Source organism: Sycon ciliatum, chromosome 5 (assembly GCF_964019385.1).
Source record: "Sycon ciliatum chromosome 5, ocSycCili1.1, whole genome shotgun sequence".
Classification (NCBI taxonomy): domain Eukaryota; kingdom Metazoa; phylum Porifera; class Calcarea; order Leucosolenida; family Sycettidae; genus Sycon; species Sycon ciliatum.
The window spans coordinates 14,068,880-14,088,130 of NC_088647.1; the positions used below are offsets into that span (position 1 = coordinate 14,068,880).

At 47.4% G+C, this 19,251-nt stretch overlaps 2 protein-coding genes across 2 annotated transcripts; one reads left to right on the plus strand and one right to left on the minus strand.

Annotated features, from left to right (window-relative positions):
- Positions 1–248: 248 nt before the first annotated feature.
- Positions 249–14,069, minus strand: LOC135817718 (dolichyl-diphosphooligosaccharide--protein glycosyltransferase 48 kDa subunit-like). The gene is made up of 10 exons (XM_065330952.1): positions 13,837–14,069; positions 13,633–13,743; positions 12,061–12,147; positions 11,447–11,645; positions 9,597–9,690; positions 8,825–8,928; positions 7,518–7,562; positions 6,530–6,677; positions 5,411–5,638; positions 249–554 (listed from the first exon to the last, which is right to left on the minus strand). The coding sequence occupies exons 1-10, from the start codon at positions 13,973–13,975 to the stop codon at positions 396–398; spliced, it is 1,314 nt and encodes a 437-aa protein (XP_065187024.1). The 5' UTR covers positions 13,976–14,069; the 3' UTR covers positions 249–395.
- Positions 14,070–14,294: 225 nt separating this feature from the next.
- LOC135817716 (5'-3' exoribonuclease 2-like) lies at positions 14,295–19,251 on the plus strand. Its single transcript, XM_065330951.1, has 2 exons — positions 14,295–17,587; positions 18,409–19,251. Exons 1-2 carry the CDS (start codon positions 14,464–14,466, stop codon positions 18,477–18,479), a joined length of 3,195 nt encoding a protein of 1,064 aa, XP_065187023.1. The 5' UTR covers positions 14,295–14,463; the 3' UTR covers positions 18,480–19,251.

Genomic DNA, 19,251 nt, shown 5'->3' on the forward strand with positions numbered 1-19,251 from the left:
GGATTTTGGTGTTTTGGTGTGACTGCGTACGCTGCGTACATCCGCTGGCAAGTAAATTCAGCAGGCCATCCGTATCAAAAAACCGAAATCGGGACAAACTCAGTGATCTGCACCAACGTGACTGGTTACGCAACTTTTCACCGTACCTGTGGCTTACCATGCTGTCAGAAATGACACACTGCACGGATTACGCTCCCACAGGAACCATCCTGAGTTGCACACTCGTTATGTACTCTTGACGGTGGCGATTGCAATATATGGCAACGTGTACACTCATTCAAATATCATCTAATATGCAGTAAAAACGGGAGCAAATGCACTGATAGAGATCAATCGAATTAGTACTGGTGTTAAACTTGGAGAAAAAGAAAAGGCTGAACAAAACGAATATGACCTCATTCAGTCTTGGACTTTTCACTAGGTGCGTTATGAAAAAGGAACACCGAGGAGAAGAGGATTAGCCCAATCATCATTGAGAAGGCGCCAGCATAGTACGGGAAAGCACTGACAATGAAGCGTTCATACTGTACATGTGTCTTTGGCCTGACTGGTACCTACATGTAAAGAACACACACAGGCATAATAATTGATAAATAATCTACGTGAAAATCACATGGAAACAAGTTATGAAGCAACTATCCACGACTGTAACAAGATAATAAGCAGTCAGAAAGTACGATAACAGGGCACAAGACTGACATGATACTGAGACATTCAACGACCTGAGACCTAGCTCTCACACACCTCCAGTGCGCAAACCAACAGCCTTCCAGCTGGGAAGGTTCAAGGTTTTGGTAGGACCTATGAGGGACTTAGCTTGTGCACATTTTCACTGCGCTCACCTTCGCCTAATTGGTCCTACCATAACCTTGAACCTTCCAAGCTGGAAGGCTGTTGGTGTTGGTTTGCGCGCTGGAGGTGTGCAAGCTAAGTCTCAGGTCGTTGAATGTCTCAGTAACATGTCAGTTTTGTGCCCTGCTATCGCACTTTCTGACTGCTTATTATCTTGTTAGAGTCGTGGATAGTTGCTTCAATCTACATGGAGATAACAATTTAAAGGGGAAGTTAAGGCAAAAATCAAAATTTCACCAGTTGTAGTCTTCGGGGTGCTGAGTCGAATGGTCTTGGTCCGAGAAAGCTGAGACGCTCCCTTCCTACTTGAATCCCAATCGAACTCGCGCACTTCCACCGAAACTGGGTGACTGCGCCCTACGAGATGGGGATTTGTATGCAAAATGTCACTAAAAGCGCCATTTCGTTCTTATAAAAAGCACGGATGACCGCGATTGGCCCATATGTTGTAGTCTTTTGGACGCTGAGTCGACTGGTTTTGGTCCGAAAAGGCTGCGATGCAGCGTTCCACCTTTATTCCCAATCGAACATGGTTGAACAAGCGGTCACGTGCTCCTGCGTACACCAGTCACCTGGTCACCGTGCCTGCAGGGCACAACTTACTAGCCTGCTTGACCTTTTTTGGGTGCAGTCCTGTCACTCGAGTTGAACCTTGGTGTGAAAGTTGTCGCCTGCTGGCGTGGTGACCAGGTGATTTGGGCACCCAGGAGCACGTGACCGCTTGCTCAACCACGTTCGATTGGGAATAAGGGCCGAACGCTGCATCGCAGCCTTTTCGGACCAAAACCAGTCGACTCAGCGTCCAAAAGACTACAACATATGGGCCAATCGCGGTCATCCATGCTTTTATAAGAACGAAATGGCGCTTTTAGTGACATTTTGCATAAAAGTCCCCATCTAGTAGGGCGCAGTCACCCAGTTTCGGTGGAAGTGCGCGAGTTCGATTGCGATTCCAGTAGGAAGGGAGCGTCTCAGCTTTCTCGGACCAAGACCATTCGACTCAGCACCCCGAAGACTACAACTGGTGAAATTTTGATTTTTGCCTTAACTTCCCCTTTAAGTAATGCTATGAATAATGTGTGTTTGAGTATGAGTGCACAGATTATTTGTTCAAAACATAATAATTGACATTTAAATTTTTAAGTCGAGAAAGAGAGAGAGAGAGAGAGAGAGAGAGAGAGAGAGAGAGAGAGAGAGAGAGAGAATAGCATTCTAAAATAGTCAAATGTACAATGTGGAGAGAAAATTATATACATGAACGCTCTGCCTTGGGCCGGAGCGCTATCTCGCAGAAAGGACCCCAGACACTAAGGGGCCGTCTGAGGTTACCGATTGTTTTTACAAAACGAAACGTTTTAGCAAGAGTTCATAACCCCCAAGAGTGTGCAACGGGCATAGACCCAGCGCTCGGCGAAATTCCTACATTACGTCATGCGCAGCTTGTCATCCGAGGTAAATTTGGGTTCTTTGCGATTTATGGAAACTATACCCTGAACCGCTCCTAACTCAAGGCTGTAGCCTCGACTTTTCGAAGCTTTTTTTGAAGACATTTCGGACGTACAAGTCGTACTTTCTCAAAAACAAACTCTTTCTCCAAGAATCCATGGACATCGCGACAGGAAGAAGTGAGGACGCTGCTAAAAATATTGCATTGCCGTCGAGGACAATCATTCTGATAGCTGTGCAACTCAGCCGCGCAAAAATGCTCCTTCGACGTATTCTCTCAAGATCCTCAACCATTTGAAATCATCTTCGAGGAAAGCACCGGAAATATGCCGATGGCCTGGGGAAGAAATTGTTCTTGGAGACTGACTGCACTGGTGAAAGAAGAAGGCCATGAAGAATCACCATTGCATCGAAAAAATAAATAGTTTTGTCTTTACAATCGTGTGCTTTGTTTCACTTTTGCTTCTTGAGGCTCAGACTCAGACTAGAATCGCAGTTTAGGCAGTTTACCCTGGGGAAGCATCCTGGTTTGACTGTAAATTTTAGAAGAATTCATCGGCGTGACTCATCGCACTGCACCAAAAATGACGCAATGAAGGAATTCCGCCGAGCGGGCTTCCATACAGGGACTGATCAGGAGTTGCACACTCTTGGTTTTAGTATTTTCAGCCCCACCCACCCACCTTTTCTGCAGGTAAAGCAAATTCCGATAAAATATTGATGTCAATTTTCGACACCCAGAAGCAACTGGGCATTCACCATCTGCATTCAATAATTATTATTTTCAAAACGAAACTCTATCAAACCCACCCACCCCCAAACGAAAACTTTTCGTTTTGAAAATATTATTGGTAACCTTAGTCCACCTCACGCCACATACAGATCTAATTCGCTAAACTTGGCAGGAGATCGACAGAAGCACGTAGCACTACTGCCACTAGCAACGCGGAACACCAGACACGCTTATCCATACAAATGAATAAGCACAATGTTCCCATCCCCATACTAGGCACTGCTGGCTACAAGGTTGCAGATGCATGTTCACTGCAGCCTGTCTGCACTGCATGGTGCATCACCCCTTTCCAAGTGTTAGTCTAACCCACCACTCAAGTATTCATGTACAGCCGCCTTGCCCTGTCTGCACTGCATGGTGCATGACCCCTTTCCAAGTGTTAGTCTAACCCACCACTCAAGTATTCATGTACAGCCGCCTTGCCCTGGGTTTTGATACAGCATGCACGTTGCTTACCATACTTCCACAGATTTTATAAGGCACATCCAATTCTAAGTCCCCCCCCCCCCCCCCTGCCCCTTTTAAAGTCACTATCACATACTAGTACAGTCCATTCAGAAAAAGATGATATCCTAACGCTTTTGGCCATAAATGGGTCAAATTTGAGTTTTTTAAACATTTTTTTCTGCAATCCCTCATGGAATGCTCTTCCGATTACGTTTCTGAAGTCCATTTCTCCGAAAAGCAAGCAAAATTAAACAAGAATAGGATTTCGGCCAGGTTTTGTCTTGTAAGCACTGAATTGGGAAAGGCCATGAAAATCCAATCCGTTTCACTCGATTTTTATCACTGCATTGTCCGGTTCGAACCCCAGATAAGGTTCCTTTTTCGGACCCTTTTTCTAGCCTCAAATTTCGCGGCACTGCACTGTGTACAATCAAGAGTACATAACCCCCCAGAGTGTGAAACTCCCACATACCCAGCTGTCCCGACAGAATTTCAAGTTGACGTCATTATTTATGACACAATGCTCCTTGCACCAGTGATTCTTCGCTTCATCGGATTTACAGGCAAGGAGAAGGCATCCTTGCCTGTAAATCTGATGAAGTAAAATAGAACAACAACAACAACAACAACAACAACAACAACAACAACAACAACAACAACAACAACAACAACAATTTACAACATGTGTACGGGTGTCAAAGCATCACACGTTTTTCTTTGCAATAATTTGTACAGGATCAGATCGGCTTCGGTCAACCACAGGTTCCGGATTCGTCTAATAATCTGTGTACAGTGCGCATTGCATCATCAAAATGACGTCAACTTGAAATTCTGTCGGGACAGCACTCATAGTGGAGTTGCACACTCTGGGGGGTGGGGTATGTACTCTTGGTAGAGGGGACGGTTTCAAATAGGACATAGGTTGCAAACCGGAACGGACTCAATATTCACTTTCTCTCTTGGTATTTTGATTAGAAAACATATGTCACAGTGAGACTACGATGTGTCACACTCCGAGCCAAAATTTCATGGCTCTGCGATGACCAGAAGCGCCATACCAAGTAGGTGAGTTTTTGACGTGTTGCTTCGCACTGCGACTTGAGTTTTACGACTTTCGAAAAATCAACTTCTTGTCGCAGGTAAACAGCGGCTCGCCTCTCGCCAATAAAGCACCGCATACCAATCAAAACTAATGGAAGCACACACAAGGCTTATTGTTACTCTGTACTGGCCGTCGTGGAGCGATAGCAATTACCACATTTCAGACCCAGAGTGAATTTGACGTGCACTCTAAAACGTGTCCGGTTTGGAGCCACCTCTGATTTGAACTTTTTTGAAGCGAAAAATTGGGCAACTTGGAGGCAATGGGTCAACACAAAGGAGTGGCTCAGTTCGATTGACTCTGGCCCCAGAGCAAACTTCAACATGCCAGTTTCCTTCCACAAACATATTTCGAGTGAAAAATCAACGCTGATGATCGGTTTGGGTCTATACAAATTTGGCTGTCAAAGCGTCCCGGTATCGAGCCGTCCCCTCTACAATAAAACCACGAAAAATCGCCAAATATGGGAGCTCTCCAGAACCCATCTTTTTATGAAGGGACTGCAGTTCCTGTGGGTTTACGTGAGTACTACTAATAAGTCATGCTTGATTGTACATGTAAGTTGTTCAACATTGGGGTTTGTTGCAAAAACGGTGCGATTTATCACCAGGAGACTACGGTACGGTAGCCAAGTTGTTTCTGCTCATATTTTCATTCTCCATCCGATGGTTGACTTTGTGTGTTCTCTTCGTTTGAAAATTGTTGTAAGCCAATACATCATGAGTTTGGTGCATTTCTAGAATTACTAGACACACAGTATGCACACTGACCTGACTGGCACTATACAGGAATGTATACCCCAAGCTACGATAGTCCACTTGGAATCGGAACACGCCATACACATCAGGCAGCGTGAAGCGCACACTGAAGTCCCCATTGCTGGGCACGAGTGGCAGGCGGACAAACGGATCGATGCGATGGAACTCCATCTGCACATCCTTGCCAGCAAAGGGTTGCCAAACACCGTCGACCTTCTCTTCGATGTGGAGACTGAAGATCTGCAATGAACACGGAGTAAGATATTGGAAAGTCTTTCAGTATTGAGTAGCTAGCAGCACAACACTACAGTGAATCTTATTAATTGGAATTCAGTCTGTTAAGAGTACTTGTAGTATTCACTATTCAATGTATCCCGCCGGACGGACCTTTACCAGTGTGCGTCTTCTTCTGTTGGATAATTCAATTCTTTTAAAAGGGAAGTTCACCCTAAAATGAAAACTTTACAACCTGTAGCGAAAATGCACGGATTCCAATGGTGAAGGTCCAAGGTTGATCGGAAAAGCTGTTCTCGAGTTATACCAGCTTGAAGTTTGCACTAAATTTGGTGACATCATGATGATGTCATTAACGTGCCCGGCCTAGGCCGCATTTATGATGTCAGAGAGATAGACTTTGTATGGGAGGAGATAGGAAAATTTCAATACGTTGGCTCTCCGTTGCTCGAAAGAAGTCGGATCTTTTTAAAACTTCAGTATGGGACATATGACGCCCTACCGGTATCTCGACTGGAAGAAAAACTTTCTAGAGCGAAGTTCATTGTTGCAGAGAAACAAGAAAGAAATTGGTCCATGGTTAACAGGCATGTATACTTCAAATAGAAAGTATATGAACCTGAAACCAGCAAAGGTAGCAGGTACAACATTACACCTTCAAGCAGCCGAGCCTGTTGGCAACAGACCGAAAACAATCTGGCATAAGTGTACCCACCAACCGAACTAGCTGGCACACACACGCACACACACACACACACGCACACACAGACTAATAAAAAGCAACAGCATCGCTAGACAGACAAAGAAGGACGCAACACGTGCTTACACACCGGCAGACACACATGCCTGACACACCAACAAACACAAATGCCGACACAAGCGGAGAGGCATACATACCACATCATCTTCAATTGTGTAGAACTGTGGCGGTGTGCTTTCGCCGACAATGTGGTGCTTCACATTGGTATAGCGCAGCACACCAGAGTGATGGAACGTCCACGCAGACAGTGCACGGACAAAGTCCTCATTCCCGGACTTCTCAAACCTGGCAGCAAGAGCATGTTGAAGAAGATAATAACTAGAATTGTTTTGATGCTTCAGTCGTAATGATCCATTGCTTCGGTTCACCCGACCCATTGCTTTTTTCATTCTTTTTTTGTTTGTTTCATGCGACCACAAAATATTTGTTTGACTCTGTTCGTACACATTATTCTAAAAAGTAGCTGGCTGAACTCAGTTCTGCGAGGCTGTGTTTCCACTTTCCAGTAGCCATGTGCGCGGTCGACCAAGGTTGTCTTGCTTGGATGTTTTTTTCTCAGACGGGCATGGACATGTCTTCGTTGTTACTAGCAACCCATGATAGAATTTGCTGGCGGCGAGAGTCCATAACCAACAGGTATGCAACTGTAGCCTCTCTTTTCTATGGGCCAGATGCGCAGCACGCTGATTTCAATACATTCCGTAGCTGAAATGCACACATAAAGGAACGGGCCGGAGATCATCGTAAAACCTTCCTCTTTACAGCTGGCATGGGTCCTTCTGTTCCTTACATTTGACCAGGATACGTGTGTAGCTTGTCACACTGCACCAGGTTATTCGTACGTCAAGGCAGTTGTCTACATACACGCCAATGTAGAAAGACCTAATAATTATTCTGTCTTATGAGGCCGGTCGTGCCGGGGCCCAGATCATGTTTCTGCATACATTAGAACCTGTTTCAAAAGACCACCTGTCTATAAAGACCAGCATTCTGTGCAGCAATGGAGTAGGGGGGTTGCTACACACAGGATCCACGGAACAAGTAGGTATTCTTGGTCCAGCACAATAAAATCACCCCCCCCCCCCCCCCCCCCCCCCCGGGAATACATCTCTCACTACAACATACCTCTGAGATCCCGGGCGCGCACTCTCCACAGAAGCTGTCAAGAACCTGTCGTGCATACCAAAACGTAACCCAAACAACAGCAGACAGAATGTTGACACCAGCTGCCTATTAGAATGCACTGTTGCAGAAAGGAACAGGAACGAGCAAACAAGACGATAAGCATTGCTGCCAACAAAACCTGCCTGCACTATCAACACAAACAAAACACAAGACAACAAAGGGGAAGGAAACGCATCGCAGGAGTGTGTTCATACATTGGGCAACATGAGGCTGGAACGACTACAGTTGCGGGCAAGTGAAATATGGATACTCGCAGCGCCGAATGCCCCTGACATCCTCAAGAAACCTCGACAAAGTGCACAGGATGTCACAGAAATTGGATTGCGGACCCGGAAGTGAACACTGGTCCACATTTCGCACGGCAACTACTCGTACAAGTACAATGCTAAGTTAACGCATGTATGAATCTGATCAAGGGTACATACCCCCCCCCCCCCCCCCCCCCAGAGTGTGCAACGCCTGATCCAGCTCTGCATAGGGTCTTGGTCGAGCGTAATTGGATCTTCTGATGTTATGCGTACACTCCACACCAGCGCAAGGCCGACCTCAAGGCAGGGCACCGTTGTTTTTGATCCGAGAGTACCCGCGATTCCCCGGGTTCCCCTCAGGCTCAGATGTGTACGGTATTATGACGCAAAGATCCGATTACGCTCGGCCAAGACCCTATGCAGAGCTGGATCTGGCGTTGCACACTCTGGGGGGTTATGTACTCTTGATCAGATCCATTATTCGCAGCAGTGAACATAACAGGGAAAACGTCAAATCCATTTTCTGGCATGGAGAAACTGCCTGGGACCAGCAGCACACCAGCACAAACAATGCACGTACAGTGAAACGTCAGTACAGCGTACCTCCAACGGCCGTAAAAATATGTACTTTACAGCCGAGGTACTGTACATCCAAGGTCAGATGACTGGTATAGTACAATGCAGGGTTGTCGGAATAAGCCCATCGCGCAACGACGTAATTTGTACCATAAACACCCCCACACAGCCACCTGGGCATGGCCGTCTGGGGTGTTGAACAGTGCATTCCTGGTCCCAGTGTACTCAGTTACTTACATACATTACTCATACCTTTCATATTTGGCAATGCGCAATGGGCTAATTGTACTTGATATCCCATATGTTATGCCCAGTGCATCTTATACTGAAGTTTCACTGCAATGTGTAAGTACTTCTCATTATAACACCACCCTCCAACATTCTCCACGTGCACAGTGTACATGTACATGTACGTTAACGTACTTGTCACTGAACATGTCCAGAGAACCGGCGAACACCACTCTGGCATTGTTGCGTGCCTGAACGGCAGCCACCAGTCCGGTTTTCCTGCCAACCGCGTGAGGGTACTGGACAAAGAGAACACGCACACAGCACGCGCGCACACACACAGCACACACACAGACGAACAAGCACGCAATGAGCCACATACACAAAGCAAACAGGGTGCACCATGGCTGTGCAGAAGGCCTATAAAGCTGTTCCGTTTATCTGTGAACATTGGTTTTGATTAGGCTCATCTCCATGGTCGGTCAGGTTGTCATACACACCAAGCGTCATGCTCAGCTGCCAGTCTCTTTTTCGCATGTACATCTTCTTAGTATGCAGTGCTTCGATCGAAAACATGTGCTTCTACATTGTAGTCCTAGTTTTCGCAGCTGCTTTGGTGGTTATTGCTTTCATATCAATGCTTTGGAATGGATAGCGTTTGTTTCTGGTGGTTCCTCTCTCTCTCTCTCTCTCTCTCTCTCTCTCTCTCTCTCTCTCTCTCTCTCTCGCGCGCGCGCGCGTGCGCGTGCGTGCGTGTGTGTGTGTGGATCTTATATACTGTGTGTTGAAAGAGAGCTGAGTATTAGCAGAGCTGGGGGCCTAGTCATTCATGCCTCCTACCCAATGACAATGATCAAATATAACTGTATACAACGCAAGAACTTTTCGACAACTGCATACGCATATACAGAGAAAGAAAGGCACAGGCACACACGCACGCACACACACATCCTATAGTGTAACCTACCACTGTGATCTTTTCATCCTGGTAATAGGAGTAAGTGCTGCCGGAACCATGCACGATGGTGGTCACCAGAGAGTTGTCTGGGTCAACGACAAGTCTGCAGAGCGGAGACAGAAAAAGAAAGGTAGGACAGCAGATGTCGTAACTCTAGCAAGGCACGTACAAAGTCTACAGTACAATGCATTCTTTACAGGGTCAGGTTTGGGTATAATGGCATTGGTATTAAATAGAGAGGTTCCGCATAACGTAATTACGTTAGTAAAAAACGTAGTCGATCTACAGAAAGTCTTACGTAAACTGCATGTGCATCTGGGTTCCGCCATACGGAGTTTTCAAATCACGCAGCTGCCCTTGGCAACTCCGAACGCGGCAGTGTACGACCAGATCGACATGGGGAGAGAGTCATAAATTTGTACCCCAATCCACTTACTGACCAGCTACGTTATCAGAGCCCTATCTACGTACTCTCCGTAGACAACTTTCCGTAAGTGGAGTGCAAACTCGCGAATTCACGGGTTTTTCCCGCCCACTAACGTAAAGTTACTCAACTTTACGTAGTGCGGAACCTCTCTAATAACGGCAGATCATAGCTCATGAGCCAGAGAACTCCTCTCTGTGTAACAACAGCTAAGGCCACACCAAGTTAATTCTATGTTTCGCGTTGGACATTTTCTGGAAAAGGCACATGGGCGGGCGGAAAAAAAACAAAACTACATTCTACATGTACGTGCACTGAGCTATGTTGCACAGAGAATACTGTAAAAGCCATATTGAAGTGCTAACTCTAACGAGTTAACGAGGAAAGATCTATCGTTAAAATAGAAATCGTTATACAGAAATCGATACAATACTGTTGCTATTGAGCGTTGAGAATGAGTCAGAATCGTTACCTTTTGTTCACGTAAACTAGTCAATTTTAGGAAATCGTTCTATATGCGCCTCGTTAGAATACCGTATTTTACCGGTTGTAAGTCGACCCCCCTATCTGGAGGTCTCAATTCTGTGTTTTAAAGTTTTCACCCAAAGAAGCACTACTAACCACCTCCTGCTACTAACACATCAACAAATCATGTAAATATTCCTTATTGGAGGATATAACGGCCCAATCCTTGAAAAAGGCCCATAAACTGGCAAAAATGTATAAACATGGTGCACTCGTGCATGCAGTGCAGGTCATTTTTTGTAAGATACTGATAGTTCCCGGTTATAAGTCGAATCCCGGTTGTAAGTCGACCCCCACCCTTTCTCCTTCTATTTTAAGTCGTAAAAGGTCGACTTACAACCGGAAAAATACGGTAATGGCTTTTACAGTAGCACTACTAAACTGTCACCTATATCCAAAACGACAACACGTCACCACAGGACAGCTGGCGAACTGGGTAGGAGCGATACAATAACAGATTTCATGGATGGCTCCTTCCGCACTTTGACATGAGTGGAGTGGAATTCCGCTCCATCACTATCGTGGAAAATCTCGAAGTTCTTGACCCCTGAATCTCTGCTCACTTGGTGAGCAGGCCCTACACTGGCCTACAGTACGGCTTGGAAAAAAAGAAATTTTAATCGCTCTCACCTTCTACGTACCATCGCCTGGAAGGCAAAATTCATCGAGAAGCAGATAACCTCTGATCTGCCATACTGGCTAGAGAATGCTGGCCAGAACAGCCATCGATTGACTCGTCTCGGTTCTTCTTTTTGTTGTTGTCAAGGATTCGAAAAGATACGCGCGCGGTGAAGCGAAACATAGAAATGACTTAGTATGGCCTAAATAGCAACACTGTTCCCCTGGTCTACAGCACATTGTTCACTTACAAAGTTGCCACCACAACACAAGCAGAAACAGTGAAACTCACCCGACACCACTGAATAGCAAAGGAGCCGAGAGAGGCTTGCCAGCGATGGGGACGTTCTTGATGACGTTGTCGGGGTCAACGACAATGCGCGAATGTTTGCCTTGGTCGGCAGTGTCATGATTGACGTGATCAATCACGCTAGTCTTGGTCTCATCAAATTCAATGCCACACTCACTTCCCAACTTACGCAAGGGCTCGTCTGAGAAGGAAAAAAAGACATGTTGCAACACGCCAACAAGCAACAAGGGATACTCTTGAACTAGCACAGATATCATCAATCACTCTAGTAAACATGCTTGGTGTGGCAAGATGGAGCGCAAGACACAATACTACAGCGTAGTCCAGGATAATACTTACATTCACACTGCCACCACAGGTCATAATACACCTTCCCTGAAGTTTGTCAAGCAGGCAGTCAGAGCTGGCACACTGATACACACAACCATCACAAGTCGTAATTATTTAATTTTCCTGGAGACTGTCAAGCTGGCTCAGGGCTGACACACTGCCAGCTATGTCTAGCCAGGTTGATCTGTCGCTCAGAATCCTCACAAGAAACTCCAACATCCTGTATAACAACACGCTTCTACAAATGCCTGGCAATACAATATTACCGATGGAAGGATTGGCAGCTACAAGAACATTTCCTCCGTCATCGATGAACTTCAAGATGGTCCGGACATTAAGCTTGCCACCAAACTCTGAAAGAAACCAAGACAGCAGAATACACAAAAATATACATGTATGAGACGGAGTTTCTGCACTCGGTAAAGCAGGTCAGATTCTAACGATTTTAACTTCTTAGCTGAAACAGTCTCCAGGAAGAAAGACGAACAATTCTGGTGGCAGTCTAGATTTGTACACTCTAAAAAGGCTGAAAATCAAAGATGGAAAATTGATGTTGAGTGATACACCAGTCGAAGGAGCACGAACAGCTGCTTACAGAACCTTAAGCTAAATCACATCAGTCATTCTAACGTTAAGGTCACATTCGTGTGCGTACATCGCTGGGTGAACATCAGACAGCAATGCCATCATGACAGCATGGCGGCATAATTACCATCCGAGCGCACTGTCGCAAGGCTGCAAGCCATACTCCTGCTATAAACCTAAAAAACCATTTTTTTACACAATGTATTCTTCTGCTGATTTCCTTTCGTGCTATGGCATATGCTTGGTGTGTTGTATCACCTCGTTTCTTTTTCCTGTTTTCACATGTTTACTTGTCCATATCAAAGTATCTTGCAAGTAGGCCCCCTTCCATTGTAACAATCATGCAGGTCAACAAATAAACAGTGCTCACGGCACGTCCTTCCTGTTGCTGAAAAAATCATCATAGATTTTCAAGAAAATATCGGGAATCCTCTTTATCACTTCTCTCAAAAGATAAAAGTACATATTTTGTAGTATGAACGCAGTGTCGACAACATAATAATACAACTCTGGCCCGGGCTAGTCTGTTTATATGTGCTTTTTCTGGCCCGCCTAGCCGGGATCCCGTCTCGCCGGGCCAGCCCGCTTGACATGTAAACACACAACATGTTTTGTGTGGATTTGTGTACACCCCCGAGATCCCGTTGCAGGCGGGCTGGCAGGTTGAGTGATTGTTGCTGCTCCGCTCGTGAGTTCGTGTACAATACGCCATGTATATCCAAGGCGGAGGTGGGATTACAACGAGCATCAACTATTATTTTGTTCACAGCATCAGGCAGCGACATTCATCATGTTCATACTATTTCTAGTCAACAGTAACAAGCAGTCCATTGAACCAGTAACTACAGCTGAAACTAGCACTACCTGAAGCGATACCAAACATTGTACTGTCAAGTGTCAGAATGATCATGAGTGTTGGCATCGATAAACATCACTGTGATCAATGATCATCATGGTGATGTTCATCAGCTCTGTATACATGTAGTCATGGTACAAAGTCATGTAGTCTACATTGTAGTACTGCCTACTGGCAACCTGTCGGCTGCTGGAGCTGCGCATACAATCCACCCCCTAGTTGGCTTGATAATGGAGCATTGCTATTGAAAAAAATAATAGCACAGTCTCCAATAATAACACAGTCTCCAATAATAGCACAGTCTCTAATAGTAGCGCGGGTAGAGCTGTCACTGAAAAAATAAGAGCCCAGGCATCTTATTAGAGAAAATACGGTACACAATTTACAAGCATCCTACCTGTTACTGATGGAGAGAAAATGACCAAATGCTGGTAAATGTATTCACCATACTTCGAAAGCGCAAGGCCCGAGTTATCAGCTGTGGCGAATTCTAAATCAAAGCCACGATCTGAAACAGAGAAGTACGGACAGCTTATATATACGCGCCTGTAACCCATAAACCGATACGTCTAAAGTCCACCCAACTTTGAACATCTCTCACCTCTCAATGAATTGAAGAATATTGAGTGAGTGTAAGCTAAACTATGGTCATCCAACAGCACTAAAGTTTTATCTCCTGCGCTGGCAAGCTGCAAGCACACGCAGAGCACTGCTGCTACAAGCCATCTGTGAGGACCCATTCTCCAGGGAGATTTGCTGGTGGCGATATCCCCACAAGAGGCAATTCTCTGTTATTGCAAATATTGCAATAAATACAGCGTGAAAACATCTGCTGCACTTGCACTCCACATACCAAAATCAGTTGGCTATGCAGCGTCATCATCGAAAAACTCAGGAAAAAGCGAAAAGCGATACGGGAAGCTACCCAAGCGAGCGACGTAGCCATAACAATCAACATGGCGAGAGACAGCCATGACAACATGCGACGCTGACGTACATTCTCGTCGCACGCGGTGCACGCGGTGCATGCAGAGCATTGTTGTTTCGAGAAAGCTTTTTTTTGTGTGTCGTGCTGAGTGTGAATGAAATGAAAAGTTAGTTGTAGCCTTACTTCTGATTTGATTTTCATCTCCCTTTTGCTTTACCAAACCAGGCAATGGTTTTGCTGCTGTGAGATCTCTTGTTCTTGTGAGTAGATCCACCGTGTGAGGTCGAGAACAGAACAAAGATGGGAGTTCCTGCTTTTTTTCGCTGGCTCTCACGCAAGTATGCGTCAATTGTGGTGCATTGTCGGGAGGAGAAAGCCAGAGAGGTGAACGGTGTAAAGATCCCTGTCGATACCACTGCTCCTAATCCCAATGACACCGAGTTTGATAACTTGTACCTGGATATGAATGGCATCATCCATCCATGCTGTCATCCTGAGGATCGACCAGCGCCGAAAAATGAGGATGAAATGTTTGAGCTGATCTTTGAATACATTGACCGGATCTTCGCCATTGTGAGGCCCAGGAAGGTGCTGTACATGGCTATTGACGGCGTGGCACCACGTGCAAAGATGAACCAGCAGCGCTCTAGGCGTTTCCGCGCCTCCAAGGAGTCTGTGGACAAGGTCAATGATATTGAACGCATCCGGCGAGAGCTTCAGGACAAGGGTTGTCACCTGCCCCCACCCAAAGAGAAGAAAGAGCACTTTGATTCGAACTGTATTACGCCTGGCACCGAGTTCATGGCCAACCTAGCTGTTGCCCTGCGCTACTATGTGGCTCACCGGCTGAATAATGATCCGGGATGGAAGAATGTCAAAGTGATTTTGTCCGATGCGAACAGCCCCGGTGAGGGAGAGCACAAGATCATGGATTATATTCGTCATCAGCGATCGCAACCCGACCACGACCCCAACACACATCACTGCTTGTACGGCGCTGATGCTGACTTGATCATGCTGGGGCTAGCAACTCACGAGCCCCAGTTCACTATTCTGAGAGAAGAATTCAAGCCCGGCCAGGTGGTGAGGACGTGCGACATCTGCGGGCAACCTGGCCATGAGATGGCGGAGTGTGAAGGACTGCCCAAGGAGAAAATCAACACCGACGGCTTTGATCCAATGCCGGTTGCCGAAAAGGAGTTCATCTTCATCCGCCTGTGCGTTCTGCGCGAGTACTTGGAGAAAACCCTTCGTTTAGACGGTTTGACATTCCCGTTTGACTTTGAACGTGCACTGGACGACTGGGTGTTCCTTTGCTTCTTCGTCGGCAACGACTTCTTGCCTCACCTTCCATCACTGGAGATCCGTGAAGGTGCTATTGACCGGCTGGTGGGTATCTACAAGGATGTAGTTCCCCGGTGCGGTGACTACCTCACTAAGGCCGGTCATGTCAATCTGCGCCAGGTGCAAATGTTGATGAAGGCGCTGGGAGAGATGGAAGATTCCATTTTCAAGAAGCGTCAGGAAGACGACAAGGAGTTTCGGCGGCGCGCCCGTGACCGTAAGCGCCAGGAGAAGCTTCGCCGTGCTGGCCGCGAAGTAGCGCCGGTGTTCATTCACGGAGGATCACTAGCTCCAACGCCTATCGGTCAGACGCCAACGCCAGTGCACGGTGCAAAGCAAGTGGCGGCTGATGCACGCATGCAGCGCTTGCCCACCACACCCTCAGGACCCGCCAGCGAGGCAACAACACCAAGCAGCAACACAGCGGCCGCCGCCGACATCCGCTCGCAACTGCGTGCAATCAGGAACCAGTCTGGCGAATCGCCGTCTTCTCAGGCAACTACGCCTGGCGGTGTGTCTGTTCCCGGTGATTCACCAAGCTCAGGCGGCGTCAAGCGCAAGCATAATCAAGTTGACGAGGACGAGGATGATGCGCCACCGGACAATGTCCGCCTGTGGGAAGAAGGGTGGCGTGCCAGGTACTATGAGCACAAGTTTGGCATAGACGCACTGGAGGATGTCGTGGAGTACAACCGCTTCAGACGCGAAGTCGCCAATGCCTACGTTCAAGGTTTGTGCTGGGTGCTGGCTTACTACTACCAAGGATGTCCCAGCTGGAAGTGGTACTATCCATTTCACTACGCCCCGTTTGCGTCCGACTTCCCCGACATCACGGAGCTGGACGTTGCCTTTGAGGCCAATACCCAGCCCTTCAATCCGCTTGAGCAGTTGATGGGCGTCTTCCCAGCAGCCAGTGGCAAGTTTCTGCCTGAGTCATGGCGCACGTTGATGTCTTCTGACGAGTCGCCCATTATTGACTTCTACCCGACAGATTTCAAAATCGATCTGAACGGCAAGAAGTTTGCCTGGATGGGCGTAGCACTGCTTCCGTTTGTGGATGAGAAACGACTGCTGGGCGCTTTGGCCGGGGTCTATGATGACCTGTCTCCGGAGGAGAAGTTCCGCAACAGCCGTGGTAGTGACCGTCTCTGCTTCCACCGCAGCAACTCAGCGTTTGACTTTGTCAACACGGCTGTGAACGAGTGCACAGATGGAGAGGAGGAGGCGAAGCCGGTTGCCTTGAATGCAAAGCAAGCCCAGGGCATGGGCGGACTGGTTTGGAAGTGCAAGGATGACGTGACCATTGGTGGAGTTGTTGAGGCTCGCCCGTCTACCCTGGAGTCGGTCGACAACAACCAGTCCATATGCGTTCACTTCATCGACCCACCAGTAAGCGAAGGTTACACCTTTCCTGCGTGCATGCTAAAGAATGCGCAACTTCCCGGGAAGGTGTTGAAACCAGAAGATCATGACGTGGCGCAGCAGGGTGGCCGACGGGGTGGTCGTGGGGGATATCGTCCGCAAATGGGATTCACTCCGCGCAACAACCAGGCACACCGCGACGCGTCCACCGCCAACCGCTTCATCAGAAACTCGATGCAGGGCGGAACAGAATCGCACGACGGCCGACGCTTCACGCCCACACACTACAACCAGCGCGGCGGTTTCGGCCGTGGTGGTGGTGGCTACGGCCGCGGTGGCAGTGTCAGCGTGCCCAACTCTCCCCAGTACTGGGGCCACCATCAGCAGCAGCAGCAACCGTATGATCAGCGACACCACCAATACGACCAGCGGCAACATCATGATCCGCGACAGCAGCAGCATCATCATCACCAGCAGCAGCAGTACGGTCAGCATGGTGGCAATAATCGGCATAGCTATGGTGGTAATAGCGGCGGTGGCGGTGCCGGAGTTGCTGGTTACAGCCCATGGGCACATCACACGCCTAGAGGCGGCGGCGGTCGCGGCGGCGGTGGCGGTGACTATGGCAACGCCGGCAGCTATAGCGCCGGACGTGGTGGCTATCGGGGCGGTAACCGAGGCGGCGGCTCCCCGTACCAGCAATCTCCACAGTCTCAAGGTGAGTGTGCATAATGTTTTTATGCCTGAGGCCATGGGCATGTCTAACGTTTATATTCTCCTAGCTGTGCATGTCAGTATTGGCTTTTGGTGTGTACTAGTGTGTATGTGTGTGCACGGATATACTGGTACTCGTACTGTTGCGGACATTGAAATCCGTTGAGAAGTCAAGCGGCCACGGGCCACTGGCCGTGCAGCCGTGACCACTACAGGTCCTACTCGTACAGTGTTACAGTGTGTGTACACGCTAAGCAAGTAAGGACGTCGGCCCCAGTCATTCCACCGGACTTCTATGTCCCCACAATAGTACGGCCAACAGGCACCCAGGGGTGTTCTAAAAAGAACTTCTCCACCCAATACAGAAATGCCATTGGCAGTGAGTGAATAGCATTGGCCCATGTGATCGTAAACTATTCTTCTTCAGACAGCTACTTGGAATGGGCAGGAACAGGGACATGAACTATTTACGAAGAAAAACATGGGTGTGGAACTGTGGATACATTGGCTGCATAGATTCTGTGAACCGTCATAATTATGGCAGCAGATCTAACCTCAGGAGTGATGGCATATCACTGGTGAAGAATGAGCTTAGCACAGCTAAGATACTTGATTGGATTTGAAGAGTCCCTGCTTCCTGCAGGTTGTACAGATACATTTCACGTGCCTGTTACTGCACCAAGTCCTTTGCTCAACCAATAGGCAATCCATTTCTGAGTACTAGTACTGTGTGGGTACTTCCTCAAGTGACAAAGCATGTTGTGTGTTGATTTGGTGTGTGTCTGCGTGTTGTCAATGTTGCTGTCACTCGTGCTGCATGTCCAGGACAATATGGTGGCTATCAGAACCAACGGTACCAGCAGCAGCAGCAGTCACCCTACAACCAGTACAAGTAATGCTGCGGTCGCAGGCGGACTGCACGCCTCTCGGCTCGTCGTGTTTCCGGCTCCAGAATGCCGGTACAAGTGAGCCTTATTCGTTCTCTGTTTGTTCCCACATTTAGTGTTTAACATTTTCATTTTTAGTGATGTTTGAACTTTAACATTTACTTTGTTGGTTTTTGAAATGTTTCTACTGCTTCAAATTGCTTCTTCGCTATGTTTGGGTGAGCACCTTTCTTGCCTCTAACCCACCTTGAAGGGCAGCAGTTTACCTTCAAACATTAGTGACTAAGTCAATGCAGTTGTCACGAACGATTTGTGACCACAGCAAGGATGGCCGGCTCTTTTGAGTGAGTAAAGTAACTATGATGGTGTGCTTTGCTGAGGCGCGCACACTCACACACACACACACACACACACACACACACACACACACACACACACACACACACACACACACACACACACACACACACACACAAACATACACAAACATACATACATACATACAGAGTACTATTTGTGAAGTAGTCTGGAACCGTACTGTCTTGTCACCGCTGGTACGCGGGCTGTCGCTAGACATACACATTGTACAGGCGTGTCTCAGCGTTCTGTCACTTCTGTGCGCTTTATTTAGCGTACGTGTATTATACTGTATATACTATGTGAGCAACATTCTGTGTATGTTCCATCATGTCTTGTATTTATGTTCCTACTGTACATGTACATGTACCCATGTACAATACATTGTGAACCGGTCCAATAGAAAACTGTTCATGTCCCAGGA